The sequence below is a fragment of the Periplaneta americana genome, chromosome 9 (assembly GCF_040183065.1).
Source record: "Periplaneta americana isolate PAMFEO1 chromosome 9, P.americana_PAMFEO1_priV1, whole genome shotgun sequence".
NCBI lineage: Eukaryota > Metazoa > Arthropoda > Insecta > Blattodea > Blattidae > Periplaneta > Periplaneta americana.
Genome location: NC_091125.1, coordinates 139,188,966 through 139,214,708, shown reverse-complemented (window position 1 = coordinate 139,214,708; position 25,743 = coordinate 139,188,966). Strand labels below are relative to the sequence as shown.

General features: G+C 36.3%; 3 protein-coding genes across 34 annotated transcripts in view; all 3 read left to right on the top strand.

The window, feature by feature from the left end:
* The window catches only part of trol (terribly reduced optic lobes), a 1,501,851-nt gene extending 1,498,809 nt beyond the window's left edge, over window positions 1-3,042 (top strand). For all 32 annotated transcript variants that reach the window (XM_069835989.1, XM_069835996.1, XM_069835998.1 and 29 more), the window contains one exon: window positions 759-3,042. In XM_069835989.1, the coding sequence (XP_069692090.1) occupies window positions 759-819 (61 nt within the window). In that variant the 3' untranslated portion in view covers window positions 820-3,042. The remainder of the gene's footprint in view (window positions 1-758) is intronic.
* LOC138706554 (uncharacterized) overlaps window positions 1-25,743 on the top strand; it is a 52,790-nt gene that overhangs the window by 8,105 nt on the left and 18,942 nt on the right. The window lies entirely within an intron of this gene.
* LOC138706553 (zinc finger protein 239-like) lies at window positions 8,321-24,637 on the top strand. The gene is made up of 2 exons (XM_069836021.1): window positions 8,321-8,478; window positions 11,741-24,637. Exon 2 carries the CDS (start codon window positions 11,819-11,821, stop codon window positions 12,524-12,526), a length of 708 nt encoding a protein of 235 aa, XP_069692122.1. The 5' UTR covers window positions 8,321-8,478; window positions 11,741-11,818; the 3' UTR covers window positions 12,527-24,637.

The following is a 25,743-nucleotide window of genomic DNA, read 5'->3' as shown; positions in this document are numbered from 1 at the left end:
AGGTACGCAAACGCGTCCTTGCAAGGGGTTGGGGGCTGTACAAAACTAAATATGTGAGCTCCAAGCCTGTTGGCCACTAGTCTCACTCCGGGTTACGCTGCTCCTCTGAAGGAGCTCTAGAAAATTTTGAAGGGGAAGCCGAAATTGGACGTAACCTCTTAGGTACCACTTACGCGAGGGGGACTGAGATTTTTTTTTTTTTTTTTTTTTAATAAGGAAATAGTCTGCGAGCTAGTATATATATAGTAGTCTCGATGGCGGGAGTACTTGCGATGATAGGTCGTAGATTCTCCTTCTGGCATCTGATTGGTCCTACGTTGTCCAATCCGGTTGAGGTGTGTATGAAGGGGAGTATTCATATTAAATACTGGCCCTCTTAAGGTCCGAAAGAGTGACCTTGATACCATGCCTGATGTCCGGATGAAGGAGGGCGCCGCGAATGTGTGAGACCTGGTTTCTCCTTCCTAAGTATAGTTCGTAGGTTCTCCTTCTGGCATCTGATTGACCAATCAGATGCCAGAAGGAGAACCTACGACCTATCACCGCAAGTACTCCCCCCATCGAGACTACTATATATATACGAGCTCGCAGACTATTTCCTTATCCAACAACTGCTCTGAAGATGACCACAACACAGCAGTCGAAACGTCAGCCACCAACACCAAGACAACGCGGTAGAAGCTCTGAAGCTTATCCACACCCCATGTACACCAGCCGCGGAAGCCTACGCGAACACTTAATGTTGTTTTTTGTTTCAGTGACCCAGATACTGCAGACAACGACATTTTTGAAGGGTTAGAGGGCCGTGTGCATAAATAAAAGTGATAAACAAGTCATAATAAGAGTCTACTCAAAACTGAGGAGGAATGTAAACAAGTAATGTGTTCATATGTGGAGATTTCCGCAGTAGAGACAAAAAGTTCCAGCCAGTAAATTAATGTGAAATATGCAACAAGAGAATAGAAGAAGAACACGAACATTTCAGTCCTGTTTGAACATTCAGGACACCGACTTGATATCTGCTGTATGGAAATGTCTTCTTCGTGATCTGAACTTAAATTGATGGTGTCCATATTAGTTTTAAGGTATAATCACATTACCCCTCTCTCCCCCTTTATGTTTTTTATATATATTGGTGTGTATCTTTTTCAACCAAGTATTTTTTATATGTGACTCATAGTTAATTTTTTTACATTAGATAACCTAGTGACATACTTAAAAAAAAACATCATCAGGGCTTAGTCATGCCACTGAGACTGAAGCTTCGGCTGTCTTTGCTGCCATATTTGTCTCTAGCCCTGGATTTATGAGTCTTCAACATTATGCATTTAACTTTTGTATTATTATTTTGTTAAAATCCAGAAATGTATACCTCAATGACACTGGAAAGGAAACGTGAATTTTTGCTCATGGCGCGACACAGAAAGGTTTCTCCCAGCAATATGCAAAGGCTCCTGTTACTATCTATCTGCATTGCACAGTTAAGGAAATACCAACATTAACTACGAACAGAAAGACGAGATACATTTACGTCACGAAGGAACAACAATGCTGAAAGACGTGTTGCTATTTTGTTTGTGTAGTCTGCTTTGAGTATTGGTGCCTTTATGCAAAGATATAGGAGAAAATGAAAATTTGTTTTTTTGACTGTTGGAGCCCTGAATGCAAACCCTCCTATTGTTACATTTGTATGTTGTAGACGACATGCAAAATGTGAATTTACTGCCAATGTGTTCTGGTCTCCATTTTTTATATGTATATTTTTATTTTGGTTGAAGAGGTACACACAGGTGCTATAAAAATATAGTTATATGTGTGCCATAACTATGTTTCCTTATAATAAGTTTGTGCTGCCATTGTTCTCCCCTCCTTCTTTTCGCAAGAGGTGTTTGACTAAGTCTTATAGCGCGCATTGTAAACTAAACTAGAGGGTTGTATGTAAGAATAAAGTTTAAAGTTTTTATTATCTGTGCAATTTTTGATTTTGAAGGTGACGAATGCAGTGGCTGGTTTAAATAATGTCAGGATCCTTCTGCTCATTTTTCTCCCCTTATATTTATAATGAGTTTTGCACAAAAATGTGTTATTGATAAATTTAACTATGAAAAAGAAAAACTATTACAAAATGCGGTGGAAAAGTCAGAAACAAATGTACAACAGTCACCAAACAATTTTATATAGAACATCGAGTGTTGGGGAAGATTATTGTTATTACCAACATAATAACGTAAAAATCAATTCAGAATTCTGATTTTTAGGAATGTTAATCGTGTTCCTTACTTACAAGAAACAAACTACAAAATTAACTCTTCTGAGTTTTGCATCAGTTTCACTAATTAGTCCCTTCCAAAAATATACATTTATTTGAAAAAAAGCTATCTTCTGTTTCCTGTAATTTCTTATAAAAAAACTTACATATTATTTAAGGAAACAGAAATTGTAAAACTGACTTTTTGTATCATTTGTGTTAATTTACGAAATAACTGATGTTTCTTAAATTTTGGTTTCCAGTTTTTTAGCAATACTTTTTTTCAGAGCTTGCCATATGATAGAAGATCAACAAAAATTATTCGAAGTACAGAAAAATGAGTAATAAGGATGACATTACCAACCCGACTGGTCTCTTTTTCTAAGCATTGAAACTGTATATAGTTTCTATAATCTAAGCCTTGGACTTTCGTAACTAATATATATGAGAACAAAGCATACAAAGATTTAATGATTGATATCTTAGAGGTTGCAAAAGCAGTGAAGTGTTTGGTTTTTGTTTGTGGACTGTGTAAACAATCTTGTTACCATAACAGCATGAACAACTTAGCGTAGTCTCAACCTCCAAGCAGCCGAGTAGTGTAAACAGTTACATAGGTTTTTGTATGCTATGTTGTAACTTGTTATATATAATAAGATATGTAATCAATACGTGTCTTTCCTTCTTTTTAAATATGCTATTTTATGTAAAAAAAGTTTCCTTTTATTGGAAATGAAGACTAATAACTTAAAAATATTGAAGACAATAAACTGGACAATGATTTGTCAACACCATTTTGAAATGTTATTTTTCAGGTTTTCTTGATTCTTTTTGTAACCAAGTATAAAACAAACCAAGTAATCATGTATTTTATTTTCTAACTTTCCAATTAAGCTTAATGCACATATCAGCATCTTTAAGTCGTATAAACAGTGGACTCATTGTAAAATGTCGTATTTATTATAGGAGTAATTATTGATTTTTATTTGTTCACTTTATAAAGAATTTGTCCCCACTAATTTCTTCAGTAATTAGTGAAGCATTGGTTTATAAATTATTCGATTACACCGTTATTGAATCTTAATTTTAAGTTAAAATCGTCTGATTATTTTACAAAGTTGGTACATGTATAAATGTCGTGCAATGACTTTTTCGAGATATCATTTTCCTGTTGTTTTTACACTATTAATTCCAAGTTAAAATCCTTACATTATTTTAGAAATATTTTACATGTAGAAATGTCATGCAATGGCATTTTTCGAGATAATACAAGGGTGGATTGGAAAGTAACGCACAATAATTAAAAAAAAAAACGTTTAATAGGTGAACAAAAATAAAAAATACACAAATGAACTCACATCTTTTAGCTACTTTCCTACGTAGGCGCCAAGTTTCTCAACACATTTCTCCCATTGTGGTACCAGTTTCAGTATGCCCTATTCATAGAAGTCCGTTCGGTTAGAGTATAGCCATCTGCGGACAGTTGATTCCACTAATGCATCACTCGCAAAATAATGGTTGGCCAAGAATTTCTTCATGGGACGAAACAGATGAAAGTCCGACATTGCAAGGTCTGGACCGTATGATGGATGCTGGAGCACATCCCAACCAAATGTGTTGATTTTCTCACGTACAGAAGCCGCAACATGAGGGCTAGCATTGTCATGAAGAAGTTTGACATTGTCAACATTAATGTTACGGCATTTGTCACGAAGGGCACAACGCAATTTTACCAACGTTTGAATGTAGGCCACAGCATTCACAGTGGTCCCATGTTTAGCAAAGTCCACCAACAAAACACCATGCATATCCCAGAACACTGTCACAAGCACTTTCTTAGCAGATTGCGCCACTTTGAAATTTTCTTTACTGGGGAAGCAGCATTAGAGGCCTGCTTTGTTTCGGGCGTGTAGTAGTACGCCCAGGACTCATCACTAGTGACAATTCCTTTCAGAAAGTCGTACCCTTCTGCAACGTAGGTAACGTCTTAAGTGGTCCAAACATGTCATCATTCGCTGGCCCTTGTGGTCGTCTATCAGGTTCTTAGGCACCCAGCAGGCACTAACTTTATGAAATTTCAATGTGTCATGCACGATATTGTACACCGCACCGTATGAAATATTGAACTGCTGAGATAAGGTTCGCAGTTGGATCTGCCAGTCGTTGAAAATTGCCGCCTCAATGCCTGTGACATTCCTCTGGGTTGCAGCTATTGCCGACCACCCAGGACGTGGCGAATTACAAAGGTTCTCACGGCTGTCTGCGAAGAATGCGCACCACCTGGAGATGTTGCTACGTCCATACAGTCTTCTCTGTACACGCCACACATATCCCTGTGAATTTCACTCGGGTTATGTTCTGCCCCATACAATGCCACACTCCATAGAAACCACTTCATTAGTCTCTTCTTTAGTTCTTTTTCCAGAGGTCCGCAGAAGATGCTCCTTTTTTTATTAAAAGCTTCCTTGGCCATTGCTATCCTCCTTTTGACTTGGACATTACGACGAAGTGAAGAGAAATGAATAGAAGCATTTGAAATATGGATATGGAGAAGAATGGAATGTGTGAAGTGGACAGACAGAATAAGAAATGAAGCTGTGTTGGAAAGAATGGGTGAAGGACAAATGATGCTGACACTGATCAGGAAGAGGAAAAGGAATTGGATGGGTCACTGGCTGAGACGAAACTGCCTACTGAAGGATGCACTGGAAGGAATGGTGAACGGGTGAAGAGTTCGGGACAGAAGAAGATATCAGATGATAGACGACATTAAGATATATGGATCATATGCGGAGACAAAGAGGAAAGCAGATAATAGGAAAAATTGGAGAAAGCTTGGTTTGCAGGGAAAGACTTGCCCTTGGGCAGAACATTGAATGAATGAATTAATACTTACAAAGGAATTCGAAGATTTAAATACCAGCATTTTAGTTAATTTCAAGATGAATTTCTGAACGCTAAAACTATGGAAAAGTGCCACTACCAGAAACATATTTGTGGGATACATTACTAAACTCCAAAACTGCAAGTCAAGTTCAATGTGGGGTGAGTATTTATAAGCGTGAGGTTTAGATCTGTAGAAAGAAGAGTTTGCGTTGGTTATCACCCATAATCATTCATGGAAGCTCTCTTAATTGCCATTAATATAATATGGGAAAAAAAAAAGGTAGTAACATGATTTTGTCATTGAAGTATGTTGTTATAATCCATGTACGCCATTTTTGAATAGATCAAAGTAATTTTTTTAGAAAAAACTGCTGTACAAAAGACAGATGGCAAAACCAAAAATCACTTTTTCTATATCAGAGATACAATATTAAAAACGTTAATTTTCGTTAAAATAGAGAAGAAAGCAACACAATAGGCTATTAATAAGGTGATGTACCGTCAGAAAGGTTAGTATGAATTTACTCCAATATTTTAAGTATACAGGTATCGTCGGACCATCGGATCTGTGGCCCAGTAAGATATGCGAACTGAACCCTAATTCCTTCTCAGCTTCGGTAATTCATTTCCCTCCTTGCATTCCTATCTCTCTACCTTTCCCTCCCTCACTGCTTTATTTTGAACCTTCTTCAGTTTATTTGGACTTGCAGTCCAGTGTTGTCAACTCAACATCAATACTGTAGCACGGAGTGGTGAAAAAAAATATTATTAAGCAAGTAATAACATTTTTCGATGAAGAGAAACAAACAGGTAATATCTGTTTCCTCTAAATCAGGCAACGATAAGAGCAGCTGCGATCACAGGTGAGGCTTATTTTATTTCAATTGATTAAGTATTAAAATTACTTACTTAACTAATACTGATATAATACAACATTTTTATGTAATTTATAAAGGCGGGTCAGAGCGTCTAATAAAGAAAATCAGGCGAAAGGGAGTCTGTTCAGGAGATGAAAAGCTAAAATCACCAGGGAAGAACAGACCAAGGGAATCTTTAATTCTTGTCGATGATATGCATCGATGTATTTTAAGAAGAAAGATACAAGAATTTTATATCATGCAGAAAGAAGTTCCGACTTTGAAGAAATTATTGAAGGTTGCGAGGAAAGCAATAAATTTCCAAGGTGGGAAAGAAAGATTAATAGAAGAGGAAGTAGCTAGATTTGTTATCAACTTGGGTGAAGACAGCAGCAGCAATAGTAGTGACTCAGATTCAGATATGTCCGGGATATGCCCTCTGTAATTTCATACATAATACAAGTCTTGGTCTTTTGTAAATATGTAAGTTATTTTCATAAGAATAAATTAGAACTCCTGCACATTATCAGTATGTTATGTTAGGTCCTTAGCCCGGATGAGAAAGAAAGAGGGTACGTGACTATATGTTCATTCATTCCTACAATTTTATAATTTTATTAGGCCTTCAAGATCATATTCCAAACGTAACAGAATAAGATAATAAAAGTATTTATGATGAAAACATTTCTTTTTAGAAACGAAATAGATTGCCTTCACGTAAATTCCATTTAACCAACAAATAGCCACTGTAATAATATAATTATCTCCAATTAATCGTAGAAGTCAGTCAGCCTCATTAGACCTACTTAAATTAAATTATGAATAAGTAATAATTAACCTCACATTATTAATAAGCAATATTCAAGAGACATGACATTGTTTGACGGAAGTTTGGCAACACCCCTATTCGGCAAGGTTCGGGGCCTGCGGTTTGACGTGGTGGGAGGAAAGCTGGTGGAATGGAGTGAGTAGAGGTGTTAACTTTTCCAAGAACGACGACAGCGCTGAAGGGGCACAGATCCGATGGTGCGACAATACCTTACCCTGTGTTATATACCATAAATAGTAAGAAGGTTATAATGTAGAAAATATTCCCTACAAGAAGGTCTACTATCAACACTTGCTATGCACTTGAGAATAGGCTACATTTCTGAGCCATGTAAGGGTGAGGTGGCTCAATGTATTTGGGAAGTCCTGGGTTCTAATTCTGGGGCCAGTCTCTCTGATTGGGGATTTTAGTGATTTCTTAATCATTAAATAAGTAGATTCTAGTAAATGCCAGATTTGTTCCAATTTTCAATATACCGGTAGGCCTACATCTACAAATTAGTAATGTCTCGCAAGAGTGGTTATACATAAATAGCAACAATCCTATGTAACAAGTCATGCAACAACCTCATTCAGGTGGACACTAGTACAGTACCGGTACCCCTGCTTGCATCGAACCTGGGTGTTGTAACAGTTAAGGTCAAAGGAGGAAATAAAACATGATACAGATGGTGAAATAGCAATTTCTGGAGTGGTAGCCTATGTGAATGTTTCTAGAAACCATTGTACATGATTTTAAAAATAGAGATTTTGCCAATTGGACTTCATCTGTTACCTCCTACATGGCACCAATTAAAATTACTATGGATTTTAAGTAACGGTACCAGTGTGTTTAGTATGGGACACAAAAGTGCACATTTCCAGTCTATTAGGGAACTGTGATATATGGGTACTGGTAGATAGACTATCTCTTCCTCGCTTTCAATGGTTCTCAAACAGTGAGACTCTCCTGATATGGTATCAGCACAATGTCAGATATTTTAAGATATCGTAGGATATCATGATAAGCATGTAAAATAAATAAATGCCCTGGCAGAATTTTAAGAATGTTGCTGAAACAAGTTGGTCTCAATGCAACACTACAGGACTCATCTGGTGTGGTGTCATCACAACATCAGGTATCTACTTCAGCTAACATAGGATATCATGATAAATATGTAAAAATAAATCCCTCGGCAGGTTTCGAAATATGTTCCTTAAATTTTGCAGATACCGGGTAGGCTACATATTGGATGAATTATAAATTTGAAATTTATTCAAATGCCTTTCCAAAATAGTAGGGAAAATAAATGTTGGTAGTTCAGTATTGTAGTGAAGAATAATTGACCAGAAAATGTTTCCTCTTTCGTGTATTGAGTCCGTGAATGAACGTGAGATTATTTTAAACGGAGTGAAGCATTAGGTACAATATTAATTTTCAACTCTTAATTGGAGCAAGTATCAATGCTTTGTTTGAATTAGTTTGAATAATCTCACGGCCACTTGGATTCCGTCATTTGTTTTGAATGCGCCATGAAGCCTTTCGCACATTACCGAAACTATGAATTAGTGGACTTTTATAATTTAACGATATACAATTGAAACAAAAATGAGGAAATCTAAATTAAGTGATAAACGATTATGTGGCTTAATTTCTATGAGAACATACAAAGTTTTACAGTAAGTATGCACGAAATAATAATATTGAAGTCAAACATAACCTAATAGATAAAACAATACACATTCCAATATAAATGTTTAGCACGGATTAGAATACATTTAACATTTAATTAACAAACCTATCATAACTTGTTCTAAATGTAGGAATAGTAGTAATATTAATTGGGAATAAATTTTCTAAAAAAATGACAGAGTGACAAATCGTGATACAAGAAACAAAACATTCTATGTAGGCCTTACTGATAATTTTATATATAATGCTCAGAGTGATTTTGAATTGCATAACGACCTTTCTATAACCATATAAAATAGATCTAGTTAAAGACTCTTCTAGGCCAATGTGAAAAATTCAATCAGCTTCCTGCTATTTTCCAGTTGGTAAGTGTGTTTTGCTGGAGGTGGAGGCCTTTTTAAGCTGTGAATTCTGCTCTGTATAAGCTATAAGTATCATTCTGAAATATTTTAATGGTAGAATTATTATTAACGTTAGTGACAGAAGAAATCTTACATGTACCAATAGGCCTAGAAATGAAGCACTTTGAGGCTTTCAATATTAATGGGTTTCACTATTGTAGAGACAGTTTGGTTGCCGCTCTAAGAGTCATATTATGGTTTATGCTCATCAATTATTTTTCCATAAATAAAGAATGTGTTACGCAAAAACATACCAGTACTTTTCTCAATTATTCACTTAGATATGACAGTAATTAGATCATTATTTTGAATGTTAGTTTTACTTAACGCTTAACCAAGTGAGATGTATAGACATGAGTTAGATAGTCTACATACATTTTTATTGTATGAATTTGTAAAAAAACGAAGAAAAGTCTGCAGAAGATACGGTATCTTCTTCAGTCTGAGATTCTTGAGAATAGAAAAGTGATATTCTTCAGGTCTCTTTCTCTTGGAGAAGTGTAAGAACCTATCATTGGTATGTACTTCAGTGTTTATCATGCTTTCTTTTGCATCGACGTTCGTGAGTTCGGGCCAATAGTGATGACTTGCTTTGCCTCAAACGCCACCTAATATGCAACTAAGGTATTACTAGAAGAACGCAAGAGAGAAGAGATTTGGTCCATAGATTCTAATTTACATTTGGAGGTCTTTAATGTGCCGGAAAACTCCAACACAGGACACACGGCTTGAAGTTTCTCTCGGAGGACTTCTGCTCCGGATTATACAATCTGTTAAAGCCATTCCTTTGATGTTTTCCATATAGCCTAGCATCATTGCAAATATTCTGGAGACTTTTGCAGTGTCGCTAAATGTTTGGGAAATATAAACGGAACAGAGTTAGGCTAATAGTGCTATTCCAGTAGTTTAATTGATGTAAGATAATTATTCAGTGAAAAAAAAATAGATTTCTGGCATCATTGTGAAGATTACGAAGATTTCTACATGTTTTTTTTTAGTAGGTTATTTTACGACGCTTTATTAACATCTTAGGTTATTTAGCATCTGAATGAGATGAACGTGATAATGAGTCCGGGGTGCAGCACCGAAAGTTACCCAGCATTTGCTCATATTGAGTTGAGGGAAAACCCCGGAAAAAAACTCAATCACGTAACTTGCCTCGACTGGGAATCGAACCTGGGCCACCTGATTTCGCGGACAGACGCACTAGCCATTACTCCACAGGTGTGGACTTTCTACCTTAGATCATATATACCCAGATTGGTCGGCATTATAGGCTTTGACAGTAACAACTTTTGTCAGGTTTACTATGCTGCCATCTAGTTGTTACATAAGGAGTCACGTCCTAACTCCCATTTGAATTGCATTAGCGACATCTCGTGTTCGTTTACGGCAGATGGGTGGCGATTCTGGCAGTTGTTCTCTTCAAAGTGCAACCGATTTTAACACAGGAATGAGCAATCTATATGTGATCTGGACTTTCATTACAACTTACAGAAAGTATGAAACTGTATAAGTCATACTGAAAAGTTACTCAAAAGAGATATAGGCTATCTTTGATAAACTGATGGGAGCAAAAAGAAAATTGGCTAGTTCCTCATATACTGTAGAGGGTGTAGGCCTACTAGGCTTAACTAAAATGTATATCAAAACTTCAGGGGTCCACACCTGTGGAGTAACGGTCAGCACGTCTGGCCGCGAAACCAGGTGGCCCGGGTTCGAATCCCGGTTGGGGCAAGTTACCTGATTGAGGTTTTTTCCGGGGTTTTCCCTCAACCCAATACGAGCAAATGCTGGGTAACTTTCGGTGCTGGACCCTGGACTCATTTCACCGGCATTATCACCTTCATTTCATTCAGACACTAAATAACCTTGATGTTGATACAGCGTCGTAAAATAACCCAATAAAATAAAATAAATAAAAAAATTTCAGGGGCGTAGGCCTATTAGTCTCATAGAGGATGAAAAAAATGTTCGAATATGAACATTGGTCCGGAAAAACCTTTACTTCCTTGTTACAGCCTTTGTTTTTTACAACTCTGCTTACATTGTATGATGTGGTACATTATAGCAGAGGTCTACCACACACAAACACACACTCTCTCTCTCTCTCTCTCTCTCTCTTTTCAGGAGCATGTCGAGAGGATCTCATAGAACAACTTTCTAATAGAAACCAATGTCCGCTGCAGCCAACTTATGGCACTACAGGACACTACTAGACTACAGTAGTTTTGTCGGAGATTTTTCTGTGGGTTATTTTCTTTCAGTTTTTATGGATTGCAGATGTAGGCCTATTTGTTTTTAAAAATCTTATCATAACTGAAAAATGAAAGAAAACAATTAAAGAGTTCACTGCAAGAATGATGGATGGCATTTGGAATACATTTTGCAGGAGAAGCAATTGAAAGTTTGAAATGCTTAGCGCTCAAAGCTTAACTGTGATTTTCCGATCATTACTGGACAATGACTATCATTGTTAATGCCATATAACTCTGTATGTACATTCTATATATCTTAAGCTATGCATTGACAGTCTTGGTTCATTTTCGACAAGAAAGTGACATCCATCATTCTTGCAGTGGACTCTTCAATTCTAACATTAAAACATGACTGACATGACATGACTGAGAACTTCGTACATGAAACATCAGATACTAAGCTGATGGCAGATGCTGGAGTAGGATTAATAGGAATGAATTAATGTACTATTAAATTATGTTGTTCGCATTTAAAACGTTCATGTAACTTCTTCCCTTCATTAGCCTGAATACTTGGAAGTTTGCTGTAATATACATTGCAACAGTTATAAATTTGTAGACCTATTCAGATAATTTTCTGTGTTTGTCAGACTGGCTCAGATGTAGTACTGTGAAGAGGAACAGGACTTGAACCGTGTGGTTCAAGTAGTCGGGCAGGAAGTCTACACATGTGGGGTGAGTTCCAGCGCAACCTGCCAAACAACTCGCCAAGGAGCAGGGCGCCACTCTGGGGAGAGACGACACATGTGCGAGAACTGTGGCAGGACTTCCTGCTACCACTCGGCCACTCACGGGACAACATGGCAGAACGACCGTCTCCATGTGTCATGTGCATGAAAGGGTCTCAGAACGGCGCCCCACCTGCTGTGCCCCGCCACAACCACGTACACCCCACCGACAGACCGTTCAGCTGTGATGTGTGTGGCAAGGGCTTCACTCAGGCAGCCCACCTCACTCGGCACACCCGAGTGCATACAGGGGAGAAGCCCTTCTCCTGTGGTGTATGTGGGAAGAGTTTTTCTCAATCTGGGGACCTGACAAGGCACTCAAGGGTTCATACAGGGGAAAAACCATACTCGTGTACAGTTTGTCTGAAACGGTTCTCACAGTCTGGGGATTTGAGTCGGCACACGCGACGTGCACACCCGGGAGAGAACCCGTTTTCCTGTGCCGTGTGCTTGAAGAGCTTCTCCCAGTCAGGAGGATTAACTCGTCACACGAGAGTACATGCAGTGACAAATAGAGTGACTTCCACAACGCGTGAAGATATATCTCAGCCCAATAACTTCCCCTGTCAGACTCGTGTCAATATGGACCAACGACAGTTCTTCCCCGATATCAGCAAACAGTTTCCGCACCCTCCGAACTTGCCCTGACATGGCGCAGTGCTTTCTTGTATGATGTGTGACAAGAGTTCTTCCCCCAACATGAGCCATCAGAGCTAGATAAACATGTGTACAGAAGGCCTGAGCATTCCTGAAACCTTTGTATGGAAGATGCTGAGGTCACCTCTGAGCAATAGTGAACACCCCTGACTGGTTAGGCTTTTAACCATCTTTTCTTCTTTCTGGGGTGCTTACAGCCCTCTAAGAGCTTTGGTCTAAGTTCATATTTGCCATCCATAGTGATTGAGTGGTTGCCATGTTTGTCATTTGTTCCAAGGTTCGCAGATTGAAACCTGATTGAGGGCAATTGATTTTTAAGTACAATAACTTATAACATGTCTTCCTTCACAAGTGAAGAAGTAAAATCAGGGATCCAACATTGTACATTTAAAGCAGAAGAAATATCTTGTCCCTGAATCAGAGGGCTTCAATCAAATGCACGGCTCATTTCTCGCCTCCATCAAAATTTGGATATTTGTTTGTAGTCTGTGTAATGTCCTGTTTTATTTTACGTGGAAGTTGTGATTTTAATCCTATCATATGTAGGTCTGACTTGTGGGTCAAGTAAAATATGAAAACCTTGACTCCACAAGCTACTATTCTCCTGCCACTCTTACTAAAAATTAAAGTAAACAAAAGCACGTGATAGCTAATCTATTTCTCCAAAAGATGCCACTTTTTATTGGCCTTTACATTCACGTGATATTGGCATACGCATAAGATATTGTAATAAATTAAGGTATTATCAGGGAGAGTCAAATGAAAACTGTAAAAATTTTTTTTTATTTAATTTATTGAACAAAAGTGAAACATAAGTGTATCATTTTTCGACACAGTCTCCTTGACGTTCAACACAAGTCCTCCAGCACTTAGGAAGTGCACGAATCTTGTGGTTGTGTGCGCAGCCACTCATGAACCACCTAGTGTACCTCTTCATCAGAACGAAATGGTCCAAACATGTGATAATCACTCGGGGCAAGATCGGTGAGTATGGCGGATGTGGAAGAGTATCAAAATGAAGGTCAATGATGGTTGCAGCTGTTGCACAGGCAGTATGAGGCTGAGCATTGTCATGTTGCAAAATGATACCTGTAATCAGACGTCCACATCGCTTTGATTTGATTGCAGGACGAAGATGATTTTTTAACAAATTTGAATATGACTCACTGGTGAGGGTGTTTCCCCTAGACGTGTAATGCTCTAAGATAACGTCTCATGTTCATTATTTGGCTATTAAAATTTGTGTAATAAATTTCACAAAATCGTAGAAACTTCAAACAGCAAATCTGTTTTTTCATGACAACTGAAAACAGATCACAAGCTATAGACAGAATATAACTCTGTCTGAAAATATTAAAATCCGATTTCAACTATGAATGATATAGCATTAAATTACTTAAAGAAAAAGATTTGGAACTACATTACACTTCCGGTAGGCCCTAGTTGTAATAATTGTCCTGTAGTCAATAGAAGAATTTTTTACCTGATACTTTTATTTACTTCCACTTTTTAGGAAGAACAGCAGGAGAGTAGGGGGCAGATTACAAGCAAATAATTTAAAATTTTATTTATGAAAATCTATTTGACCAATCAGTTAATTTTAGGATATACCATGAAAAGAATTTTCACTTCTGTGAAATTTGTCCGAAAAAGTAATGTAACAGTTCACGTCTTTAGGCAACTTCCTCATTACATGAAATATAGAGCGAAAGTATTGTAATAGGCCTATTGCAAAAATCGATTTCTTGACTTTTCAACATATATGATATCGAAAAGGTAGTAAATGTTGTATTATTCAGAAGGGATGTAGCTTGAACATTTTTCCGTTGCTGTTCAAGTAAATACTCTTTGGTGTCGTTAGAAATGACTAAATCCACATGGTCGTTCTGCTTTCTCCCTTATTTAGAACAATAGAGTTCCGTATTATAAAATGCTCGACAGAAAATAAAGTGTTAGGCCTACCTTACTTTTCGAAAAGTCCTCGTAATATTATTTTTTTACTTGGTTTTGTAATGATGCTGTATCAACTACTAGGTTATTTAGCATTGTTGGGAGTGATAGCAAAATGATATTTGGCAAGATGAGGCCGAGAATTCGCCATAGATTATCTGACATTCGCCTTAAGGTTGGGGAAAACCTTGGAAAAAACCAACCAAGTAATCAGCCCAAGCAGGAATCGAACCCATTCCCGTACGCAACTCATGGTCGACAGGCAAGCGCCTCAGCCAACTGAGCTACGCTGGCAGCTCATAATATTTTGTAGCCTAAGATGGTACAGAAATTATACCATGCTTCTTCTATCCATGGCCATAACATACTTTTACATTAGCTAATGTGATACAGAAGATGGAGTTCAGAGGAGAAACAGATATTAAAATAACTTGGTAAACCAACAGGAGTATAATACAGTAAAACTCTGTTTAACCGAACTTTGCATAACTGAAACGGTAGGGTAGAAATATATCGATGTCAAATAAGTGATACCTCGTATCTGTGAATTTTCAGGTGAATCAAAAATGTGTTTCAAAAATTAATGTCTCTCATAATAGACAAACTTTTTATATACGAGTATATTTCTGCTTTGCAAAAATCTTCTACTCAAGGACAAAATATTAGTTAACTGTCTAATTTTGTCAACATAATAATAACAACGCAGTTATTGTAAATACTAATATAGATATGAGCTATCACTTCTTATCCATCGATATACCATATCTTTGGGACCATAACACACACTTTTTCTTAAAGGTAGGCCCTACACCGAGGTGAAATTTCAGTGTTTTAAACACATAAAGGTACCGGTATAAGTCTAAAAATTTTTACAGTTATTGTACTCCTTATAAGTAATATGTATATCAAATTTCATCTAATTTGGTTTAAGAATGTGTAAATTATTAACATTTTGTAAATTTAAATTATTTTTTTAAAAATCGATATTATTCCTACAAATTTAAAATTTTTACCTGAAATTCCATTTTCATGAGTTTCAAGCACCCCAAAATAAATTTACTATCTAGTGTTCTTCTTTCTTTTATTTATCAACTCTAAAAACAGCCTAAAAATTAGCAACTCGTGCAAAAAAGATATTAGCATTTAAAAAATGTGACATCTAAAAAAAAATCCTGATAATACATTTCGTTACACACTTATTAAAGAAGTTTCACAAAAAAAAAAAAAAAAAACAAACCAACAACAACAACAACAACCTGTAGTACAAATTTTGTAGGAAAAATAGCATTTTTTTAGCAAAAAAAAAAAAAGTGGACAAAATTCAGTTTTAAATAAATGTAAATACATGGATATGTCTTTTAAAAATGGTCACCGAAATATGCAATTGGAGAGGCATAAGTCCATGAAAATTACCCGAAAACGTCCTTAAACAGTTTTTTATGGTGGAAACTAAAAATGTGATTTTGGGACGTATTTTAAAAATACTGTGTGAAATATAACTGCATCTTATGTTTCGAAGGTTTGTCGATGGCAATGTCAATAGCATTCTCACTCTACAGCAAAGCTCTTTAAGGAATGCAATAGATAGAAGAATCTGCATTCTATACCCTCCGTTCACTTCTTTGTATTCAGTAGTGGCTAGCGGGTGTATGTTGGTCCTGTCAAGTGAAAATTTTGCTTTGTTTGCATACTTTTTGTTCCACCTACTCCTCCACCCAAGAATAAAATTGTGGAACCAGTTACGACTGAATGAGAGATGACAATTGATTCCGCATATATATTCACTCCTGTGATGCTGTAGGTGTTAAGCAGTTGCTAGTGTACTACCGAAAATAGTACCAATGTATTATCTGAAAAAAACATATTATCCAAAACGACTCCACCTCCATTAGTTCGGATAAACGGGGTTCTACTGTAGGCCCTATATCTATAATTTTTAGATATTTCAGAATGGTTAAATTATGGACTTGAGAAAAGGGTCTATTAACAGCAATTTCTTTTTCATTATGCCATACCTGAATACTTAGACATGCAGTGCCATATTCACTGATTTTCTGTGGTTGCTTGCTACAAGAAACATACGCTATAAAAATCACATGGAGTTGGTATTATTGGGAGATGCTGATGTGCAGTAGTTTCCCGTCATTTTCTGTACCAGTGATACGAACGAATTATAAATGGCAGAGGAAATGGATTATCTCCAGAAAACCTACCTCAATATTAGGTTTGTCTACCAGAAATTTCACTAGTATCCAGTGGGATTTGAACCTAAGCCTCTGGATAGAAAGCCATTGCTCTGGCTGTTTACAGTGCATCTACAGAATCAATAAATCACTAACAATTTTCTACTGTTTTTATACAATCACTTTATTGTAACAAATTCTTTGATTCATGGGAACTGAAACATCTTAGATGTATGAAAAGCTATCTGCATGTCAGCAATACAAATGGGATGTGAATTAATGCTCAAAATGGCCAGAAAATAAGTACTACGTGGACTTCATATAGTCCATTGTTTTCGAAGAAAATGAACAGGTCTTCTCAAATACATGTAGATCAGTATCACAGTGAAGTATTTTGAAGAGAGTTGCTTTTAGCAGTTCTGTGATTCTTGACGGATTTTATGTGATGTGGAAAATCTGAAAACTTCTGGGGAAAGTGCACAATGACTGCTTTAACATTTTCTGTTACATAGGCAGGAATTATGTTCATGCCATCAGGTGATCTTACTAAATACATTAACATGTGTTCCTTTGTACTGTAAAGCATAACTTTCTGACTAAAGAAAATATTTCAGATTCTGCTGGATGACTTTACACACATCAAAAACATCATTAACTGAATTAAAAGAATATGCATTGATTGAACCTAAACAAAATAAACCTTATGTACCATAAAATAATCTTACAGCATTCTTCTTGAATGTAAATGAAATGTTAGACTTTATATCATAATACTTAACTTTCCCAGTGGAAGACAAGAAAGAAACAACTTATTGAACGACCGTTTTCATGTGCCTCAAGTATCACTAAGAAAAGAATAGGATATAAATTGTTTATATTAAAACGAAATATATCTTATTCTACCTCTGATTGAGATTCTGGCTGATATGTAGGCTACAGTAGTGGCAAAAAAACCGGACCGACCCTTGTAGCTGATTTCAGAGCCTTGTTCACTCCAGAGCGTTGTTGTAGTTTCGACTGCTGACGTAGCCCATTTCGAAAGCCATTAGAAAATAAGCTGGTAAAATTCATGTTCTGGGGATAATAAGTTAATTAAGTAGTAAAATATCGCTGCAATGTTTAATCCAGACAATTCTTGCGGTAATAGTTTTCTAATATATTCAAATACCTTCAGCCCTATTTGAATTCTAGAGAATATTAAATACTTAAAGGTCATTTATAATTTATCGGAGAATTGAAATGTGGGCGTGGCATGCACAGTGGCTCATTTCGGGGATTTTGATTATTCCATTGGTCCGGTTTTTTTTGCCACTACTGTACATCTATTATCAGGCAGTACATTTCACTTAATGATATGTGTCAGAGGAAGAACAATTTATTGTTTGTATATACCTGAAGTCTGATTAATGTAATATGTTAGTAGTCCGCTATGTATATAACGGAGGGGGAAAGGGACTGGCCATCCTATCTCATTATCTCCTGGCCTAGTTACCTCGTGAGTGATGCCTTATTGGTGCCACATATGAGGTTCAAGCCTGTCTTCGGACAATTGATTAAATAACAAACAGTATCTTACTCACCAAGTGAAGTGATTCAGAGGTAAATTATTAGAATTAAATTTGGGAGACTCTGGGTTAGAATTCCAGTGTCAGAGCATCTGATCAGGGCTTTTAGTGGTTTATTTAACAAGCAATCTACTGTAGTTATTTCAAGAGGCAAGTATTGGATTGTTTTCTACTTCCACTAAATACTTACAAATGGCTTTTTAGAGAACCCAGAGGTTCATTGTCACCCTCACATAAGCCCACCATCAGTCCCTATCCTGAGCAAGATTAATCCAGTCCCTATCATCATATCCCACCTCCCTCAAATCCATTTTTATATTATCCTCTCATCTACATCTCGGCCTCCCCAAAGGTCTTTTTCCCACTGGCCTCCCAACTAACACTCTATATGCATTTCTGGATTTGCCAATACGTGTTACATGCCCATCTGAAACATTTGGATTTAATGTTCCTAATTGTGTCAGGTGAAGAATACAATGCGTGTAGTTCTGTGTCGTGTAACTTTCTTCTATTCTTCTGTAACTTCATTCCTCTTAGTTCCAAATATTTTTCTGTTATTCTCAAACACCCCTAACCTCTGTTCCTTTCTCAAAGCGAGAGTCCAAGTTTCACAACCATATAGAACTGGTAATATAACTGTTTTATAAATTCTAATTTTCAGCTTTTTTGAGAGCAGACTGGATGACAAAAGCTTCTCAACCGAATAATAACAGGCATTTTCCATATTTATTCTGCGTTTAATTTCCTCTCGAGTATAATTTATATTTGTTACTGTTGCTCCAAGATATTTGAATTTTTCCATCTCTTCAAAGGATATATTTCCATTTCATACTATGTTCTAGTCACGAGACAGAATCATATACTTTGTTTTTTTCGGGATTTACTTCCAAACCTACCTCATTACTTGCTTCACGTAAAATTCCAGTGTTTTCCCTAATAGTTTGTGGATTTTCTCCTAACATATTCACGTCATCTGCATAAACAAGCAGCTGATGTAACCTGTTCAATTTCAAACCCTCTCTGTTATTCTGGACTTTCCTAATGGCATATTAGTAAAGGTGATAGTGCAAAGATACAAATATTGATTTGTGAGACTTGGACCTGAATCCATAGTTGTTCACGGCAGCCAATAGGTGCCAGAAAAATGCAAACCCAATGTACCCATTACGACAGATCTCGCAGATAAAGCAGTCATAAATAAAACCTAAATAAAAAAGCGATAGGGGTTTCATAGGATCCCTGCAATTGTGTGAAATGTTTATGTCCTCGGCTGGGTGTTCTTGTTTATAAGGATTGTGAATATGATTAAGAGTAAAATAAATTCAATACATTTTATGTATTCTATTATTAATAATTATTTATTTTTTCCTCTATTTCTTTATCGAATATATAACATATAGCTGTACAGATATTACAATGAATTTATTGTGTCAATATGTTTGTTAGCCATTTATAGTATTCTGCCCAAGGACAGGCCTTTCACTGCAAACCCAACTCTTTCTCTAATCTTTCTTATTTTTTGCCTTCCTCTTTGTTCCCGTAAGTGATCCATATATCTTAATGTCGTCTATCATCTGATATCTTCATCTGTCCTGAACTCTTCTCCTATTCACCATTCCTTTCAGCACATCCTTCAGTAGGCAGTTTATTCTCAGCCAGTGACCCAACCAATTCCTTTTCCTGTTCCTGGTGAGTTTCAGCATCATTCTTTTTTCACCCACTCTTTCCAACACAGCTTCGTTTCTTACACTGTCTGTCCATTTCACAGGCTCCATCCTTCTCCATATCCACATTTCAAATGCTTCTATTCGCTTCTCTTCACTTCGTCGTATTCTCCATGTTTCTTAGCCCCATAAAATGCTACACTCCTTACAAGGCACTTCACTAGTCTTTTCCTTAGTTCTTTTTGCAGAGGTCCGCAGTAGGTGTTCCTTGTTCTATTAAAAGCTTTCATGGCCATTGCTATATTCCTTCTGATTTCCTGGCAGCAGCTCATGTTACTGCTTGTAGTACACACCAAGTATTTGAAGCTATCCACTTGCTCTACTGCCTCATTTAGAATTCGCAAGTGTATCTTCTTTATTTTTCTTCCTGTGATCATGGTCTTCGGTCCAAACATGTGGAGTAACGGTTAGCGTATCTGGCCATGAAACCAGGTGGCCCGGGTTTGATTCCTGGTCGGGGCAAGTTATCTGGTTGAGGTTTTTTCTGGGGTTTTCTTTCAACCCAATATGAGAAAATGCTGGATAACTTTCGATGCTGGACCCCTGACTCATTTCACCGACATTATCACCTTCATCTCATTCAGATGCTAAATAACCTAAGATGTTGATACAGCGTCGTAAAATAACCTACTAAAATAAAATAAAAAATCATGGTCTTCGTCTTATTTGCATTTATCTTCATCCCATACTGTTCACAGCTGTCATTTATTTCTAGTAGAATATCCTTTAGTATTGTCTCCTCTTCTGCTAACAACGCCATATCATCAGCATATCTTATGTGCTTTACTCTTCTTCCTCCTACTATCATCCCTCCCATATTCTGAGAACAGTTCTTCTCTAAATCCTCCAAGTAGATGTTGAACAGGGTAGGTGATAAAGGGAATCCTTAACGTACTCCTCACCCTATTTCAGTTCCTTCTGACATTTCTTCTCCTGACTTTGACTCATTTCATATAAACATTACTGAACAGCCTTCTCTCTTTCCAGCCACATCTATTTTCTTCAGGATCCCCATCAGTTTATTCCAATCCACTCTGTTAAAAGCCAGACAGCCATTGTGGGTGTATAATAAGAACAAATTAATTAGAAATATACAGTAGCTCATGCAAGAAAGGCTGTCCACAGGTCTGTCCTAATACAAATATAATTAACAGTGTAAGAGTCTAATCCATTGCTAAGCAAATGACGTCAAAGTTGTATGATGTACCTCGTTGCCATGAACCAAATGTTGACATTTTTGTAACATTTTATTAATTTGACACTCGAGCAGAAACGTAATTTTCTTTGAATTATTTTCTTAATTCATCATCATAAACTTCGTCGTTTAGACCATGGGATCTTAATTATGTTAATAGTTGATCTTGGGATTTTTTTTATGAATTAAAAAATAAGGAAACTATTTGATATTATTCTGACAAGAATTACTGTGGTACATCAGGAGAAGTAGGAGAGTCAAGAATTGATGAGAAAACACAGAAGGCTTCTATAAAGGTTTGAAAATTTCCAGAAGGAAGAGAATTGTTTGAAGAATTTCATTTATCAAGGAGTGTGCAAGAAACCAGAAAGGCTGATGTATTGACACTAAGCTTTTACTCAAAATTGTATTTAATTATATCTAATTTCTGAACATAAATTGCTTTACCCAGCAAATTAATATATTTGTGGACTTTTGTTACAACTTCGTGATGTGAACATGATTCCTAATGAAGTATTGATATTTATTAAAACAAGAATTGTCGCTGTGCATTGCTTTTCCCCAGGAGTATCAAATTAAGTCACTCTGAAATATTTGAAACAAACAGCATTTGTTTGCAGGATGTTATTTTAAAATGTTATTGAATTGCTTATATGTATTATAATTATTAATGAAATGCAAAGGATGAGCTCTGATTGGAGGACCTAATATTGTGATGCTAAATACCTCTGAATACTGAAATTAATATTGAAATGTATTAACTCCTTCAGTGGCATTACATAATTTTGATGCTTTCAGTCACAATTTCATTCCTTTTATCAGCCAAAATTAATATGTTGCTAAGCAACAGAGTACTATCTTGTCATAAAATATTCATCTAAGCCAAATTAGTACTGCATAACAAATATATATTAACTTTGCTATAGTTATTAGGTAATATTAAGACTTAATGTTAAATCGATAGTGTTTTGGTAAAGGGAGTTAAGTCATTATTTGTACAAATGAAGTTTTGTTCCCCAGGTGAATACACAAGTTAAATTCTACAAGTGGGTGTGCAAAAAACAAAATAATACTAGCATTTGATGTGTTTCATTTGTGTATAAAATGATTTGCAGAAGGGCCTGAAATTTAATTTTCATTTATCTCAAAACTCATTTTTATGACTTATCTCCCTTTAACCAAACACCATAGAACTGTAGTGCGAAATTTTTTCTGTTTTTAACCATGTCACAGACCTAGAAATATCTATTTTCAGAATCACACATTAGACTCATCAGGTAAGGCAAGGAAAGATAAACTCACCTGATATGATACATGTGTCTGAAGTGATGGTTCACATGGTGCAGAAACTCAAACATTGCACATCAAGTGGTTACCATGTTCCTCAGTAGATCTCAGGTTCTCATCTTCAGACGTGACAGAAAACAAGGAATTTGTAAGGGCATTAAAGTCCTTAGTGTGGCTTCTTTTGGAAGGGAAATAAAGCTGGAAATTCTATATCTTGAATTTACAATTCGTGATCGAATATATTCTTCAATGAAGAGGGCTGCAAACAAAATTTACCGGTTGTTTTGACATGGAACTACGTCTTTCTCCTCACTAGATATGAGGGGGAGGAGTTACTATGGAATTGATCATCACAAAAAAAATGCATCCCCCTTTTTGTCGTCTCCCTATTCTACTTGTATTCCCCTTGTTGTTATTGTCTTTCCTTTGTTTTCCTTGTACTCTTGTTCTCTTTGTCTTCCCCTTATTCTCCTTATATTCCTCTTGTCCTCTGTGTCTCCTTCTTCTTCTCCTTGTATTCCGCTTGCCTTTGTTCTCCTTGCATTCCCCTTATTCTCCTTGTATTCCCCTCGTTCTTCTTGTATTCCCCTCGTTTTCATTGTATTCCTTTTCTCTATATATTGCCCTTGTCCTCCCAGTCTTCCCTTTGTCGTCCTTATATTCCTCTTTTCCTCCATGTATTTCTCTTCTTCTTGTATTCCCCCTGTTGTCTGTATGCCTCTTGTTCTCTATGTATCGACCTTGTTCTCCTTGTTTCCCCCTTATTCTCTTTGTATTCCTCTTTTCCTCCATGTATTTCCTTTGTTCTCCTTGTACTTCCCTTATTATCCTTGTATTGCCTTTGTTCTTCTTGTATTCCACTTGTTTCCTTTGTATTCCTTTTTCCTCCATGTATTTCCCTTGTTCTCCTTGTACTTCCCTTATTATCCTTGTATTGCCTTTGTTCTTCTTGTCTTCCTTTTGTTCTCTTTGTATTCCTCTTTTCCTCCATGTATTTCCCTTGTTCTCCTTGTACTTCCCTTATTATCCTTGTATTGCCTTTGTTCTACTTGTCTTGCCCTTGTATTCCTCTTTTCCTCCATATATTATTTCCCTTGTTCTCCTTGTATTTCCCTTATTATCCTTGTATCGCCTTTGTTCTAATTGTCTTGCCCTTGTATTCCTCTTTTCCTCCATGTATTATTTCCCTTGTCCTCCTTGTACTTCCCTTATTATCCTTGTATTGACTTTATTCTACTTGTCTTCCCCTTGTATTCCTCTTTTCCTCCATGTATTTCCTTTGTTCTACTTGTACTTCCCTTATTATCCTTGTATTGCCTTTGTTCTTATCTTCCTCTTGTTTTCTTTGTATTTCTCTTTTTTTCTCCATGTATTTCCCTTGTTCTCCTTGTACTTCCCTTATTATCCTTGTATTGCCCTTGTTCTTTTTGTATTCCACTTGTTCTCCTAGTTTCCTTTTTCTCCTTGTCATCCTTGCATTCCCCTTGTTCTCCATGCATTGTCCTTGTTCTCCATGTATTGCTGTTGTCCTTGTATTCGCTTTTTTCTCTATGTATTGCCCTTGTTCTCTTGTATTCCACTTTCTCTCCTTATATTTGATGTCTCTTTGTGTTGGTTTACAACTATGCTTTTCCTTGTATTTTATTGTAGCCTATTCACATTTTTAAAATAACTTCAGTTTTTGTGCAGATCAGTTATTCCAGTGCAGGGGATTAAAAAGCAAGTTTTTAAACATAGTTGGAATTATATTAAATCATTTTTTCAGTGACAACTAGAACATAAAGGTTTACATCTGCCACTGAAGGAGTTAATGTATCATATAGCCAAGAGCAGCAGATTTCGTAATGTCGTTAACTGATTCAAAATTTAGATTGTTATTGTTAATATAATATATATTGTATGTATCCAGATGTATAAAACAGAACTGATCGAGTATATGTAAGTTGCTGACATATCAGATTCAGTTTGGTGCAATCAAAGCAGCTGTAGAAGTCTCATATTTTATAACTAATTTTACCAGTGACCATGAAGTAGATAGTAGCATTTTTTTATGCTAGATTTTTATTTGAGTTTCTTAACCTCGAGTTTGTTTCAAATGTTGTATTGATGATGTACATGACAGTTCCCAGACAGGGGTGCTGATCAATGACCATATTGTGATTTTTTTATATATATACATATCTGTATCTTGAAAACAATACTGTGTTTCGATAGCTTCCTTCTGTCCCACTTCCTGTCCATTTCCTTTCCTTTTTTCTTTCATCTGTTTCTCCAGCTCAGTGGGGTATGGATAGTTCTTCTCTTCCCCCCATTCATCTTAATAACAAAATGACATGACCACGTCGAGTTTCCCTTGTACAATGTTAGTCTTTTTTCAGTAAAAGAGGAGTCAGAATAAATTATGTCGAAAATTTAAAAATGATCCAAATGGGAGAGGAGCTATTGCAAAGTCAGTTGTCTATTTCTTTTTTCTTACCCCCCTTTCTTTCTCTGACATTTAATTCTGTCTCCAGTCAAACAAAATTAAATCACTTTGGGCCTATTCCATAAAAATTAGGAAGCAGCAATTTTGAAATTACAAAATAACTTATGTTGTTATTAAGTAATGATGAGTTGTTAGCAATAAAGCCATTAACTCTCTTGCTCTCCAATACTTCTCACATACTAACTGTGGATTTAGAGGAAAGAGCTGGACATTGCTGAAAATGATTGTGATCCATGTCTTCCTGAAGACCGTTGACATCAAATCATGGTACAGGTAGTACCAAAATACTGGTATGTCTGTTATAATAATGTTTAAAGCTAAAATTCGAAATTTTCAAAATTAACAAAGAGAGTCAATCTCTGAGAAGCATAAAGTGACTAAGAGCAAATTTGTAGCTACTGTAAAATGTTTGAGCAAAAGTGTTTTAACCAAGGAGAATATATAATGGGCCAGTGTTAGGAGAAATGGGAATAGATACTCCGAGAAAATATGCCTCAATATTATTTCCGTTCAACGATAAAGTTGTTTCCACCTGAAGTACCAGAGTCTAAACTAAACATTCGAGAAACAAAAAAGTTTCTGTCCTTTCAAAACTTAATATTACACAAGGTGACTAAAAGGACCATTCTAAATAGAACTGCCTTGTTTCCATTTCATGCATGGTAAAGATGGGGCAAGTATACCTAAAAATTGCATAGTTCAAGTTTAATGGGTTAATGCTCGAACATAAACACGACTAGAAATTGCTGATAAACTTCAGAACAGGTTACCACAAAATTCCAACCTTGTGCACATAAAACAAATTATTGGTACTGAAAC

Coding starts and splice junctions, on each gene's coding strand:
- LOC138706553 (XM_069836021.1), top strand. CDS start 11,819: ATGTGGGGTGAGTTCCAGCGCAACCTGCCAAACAACTCGCCAAGGAGC.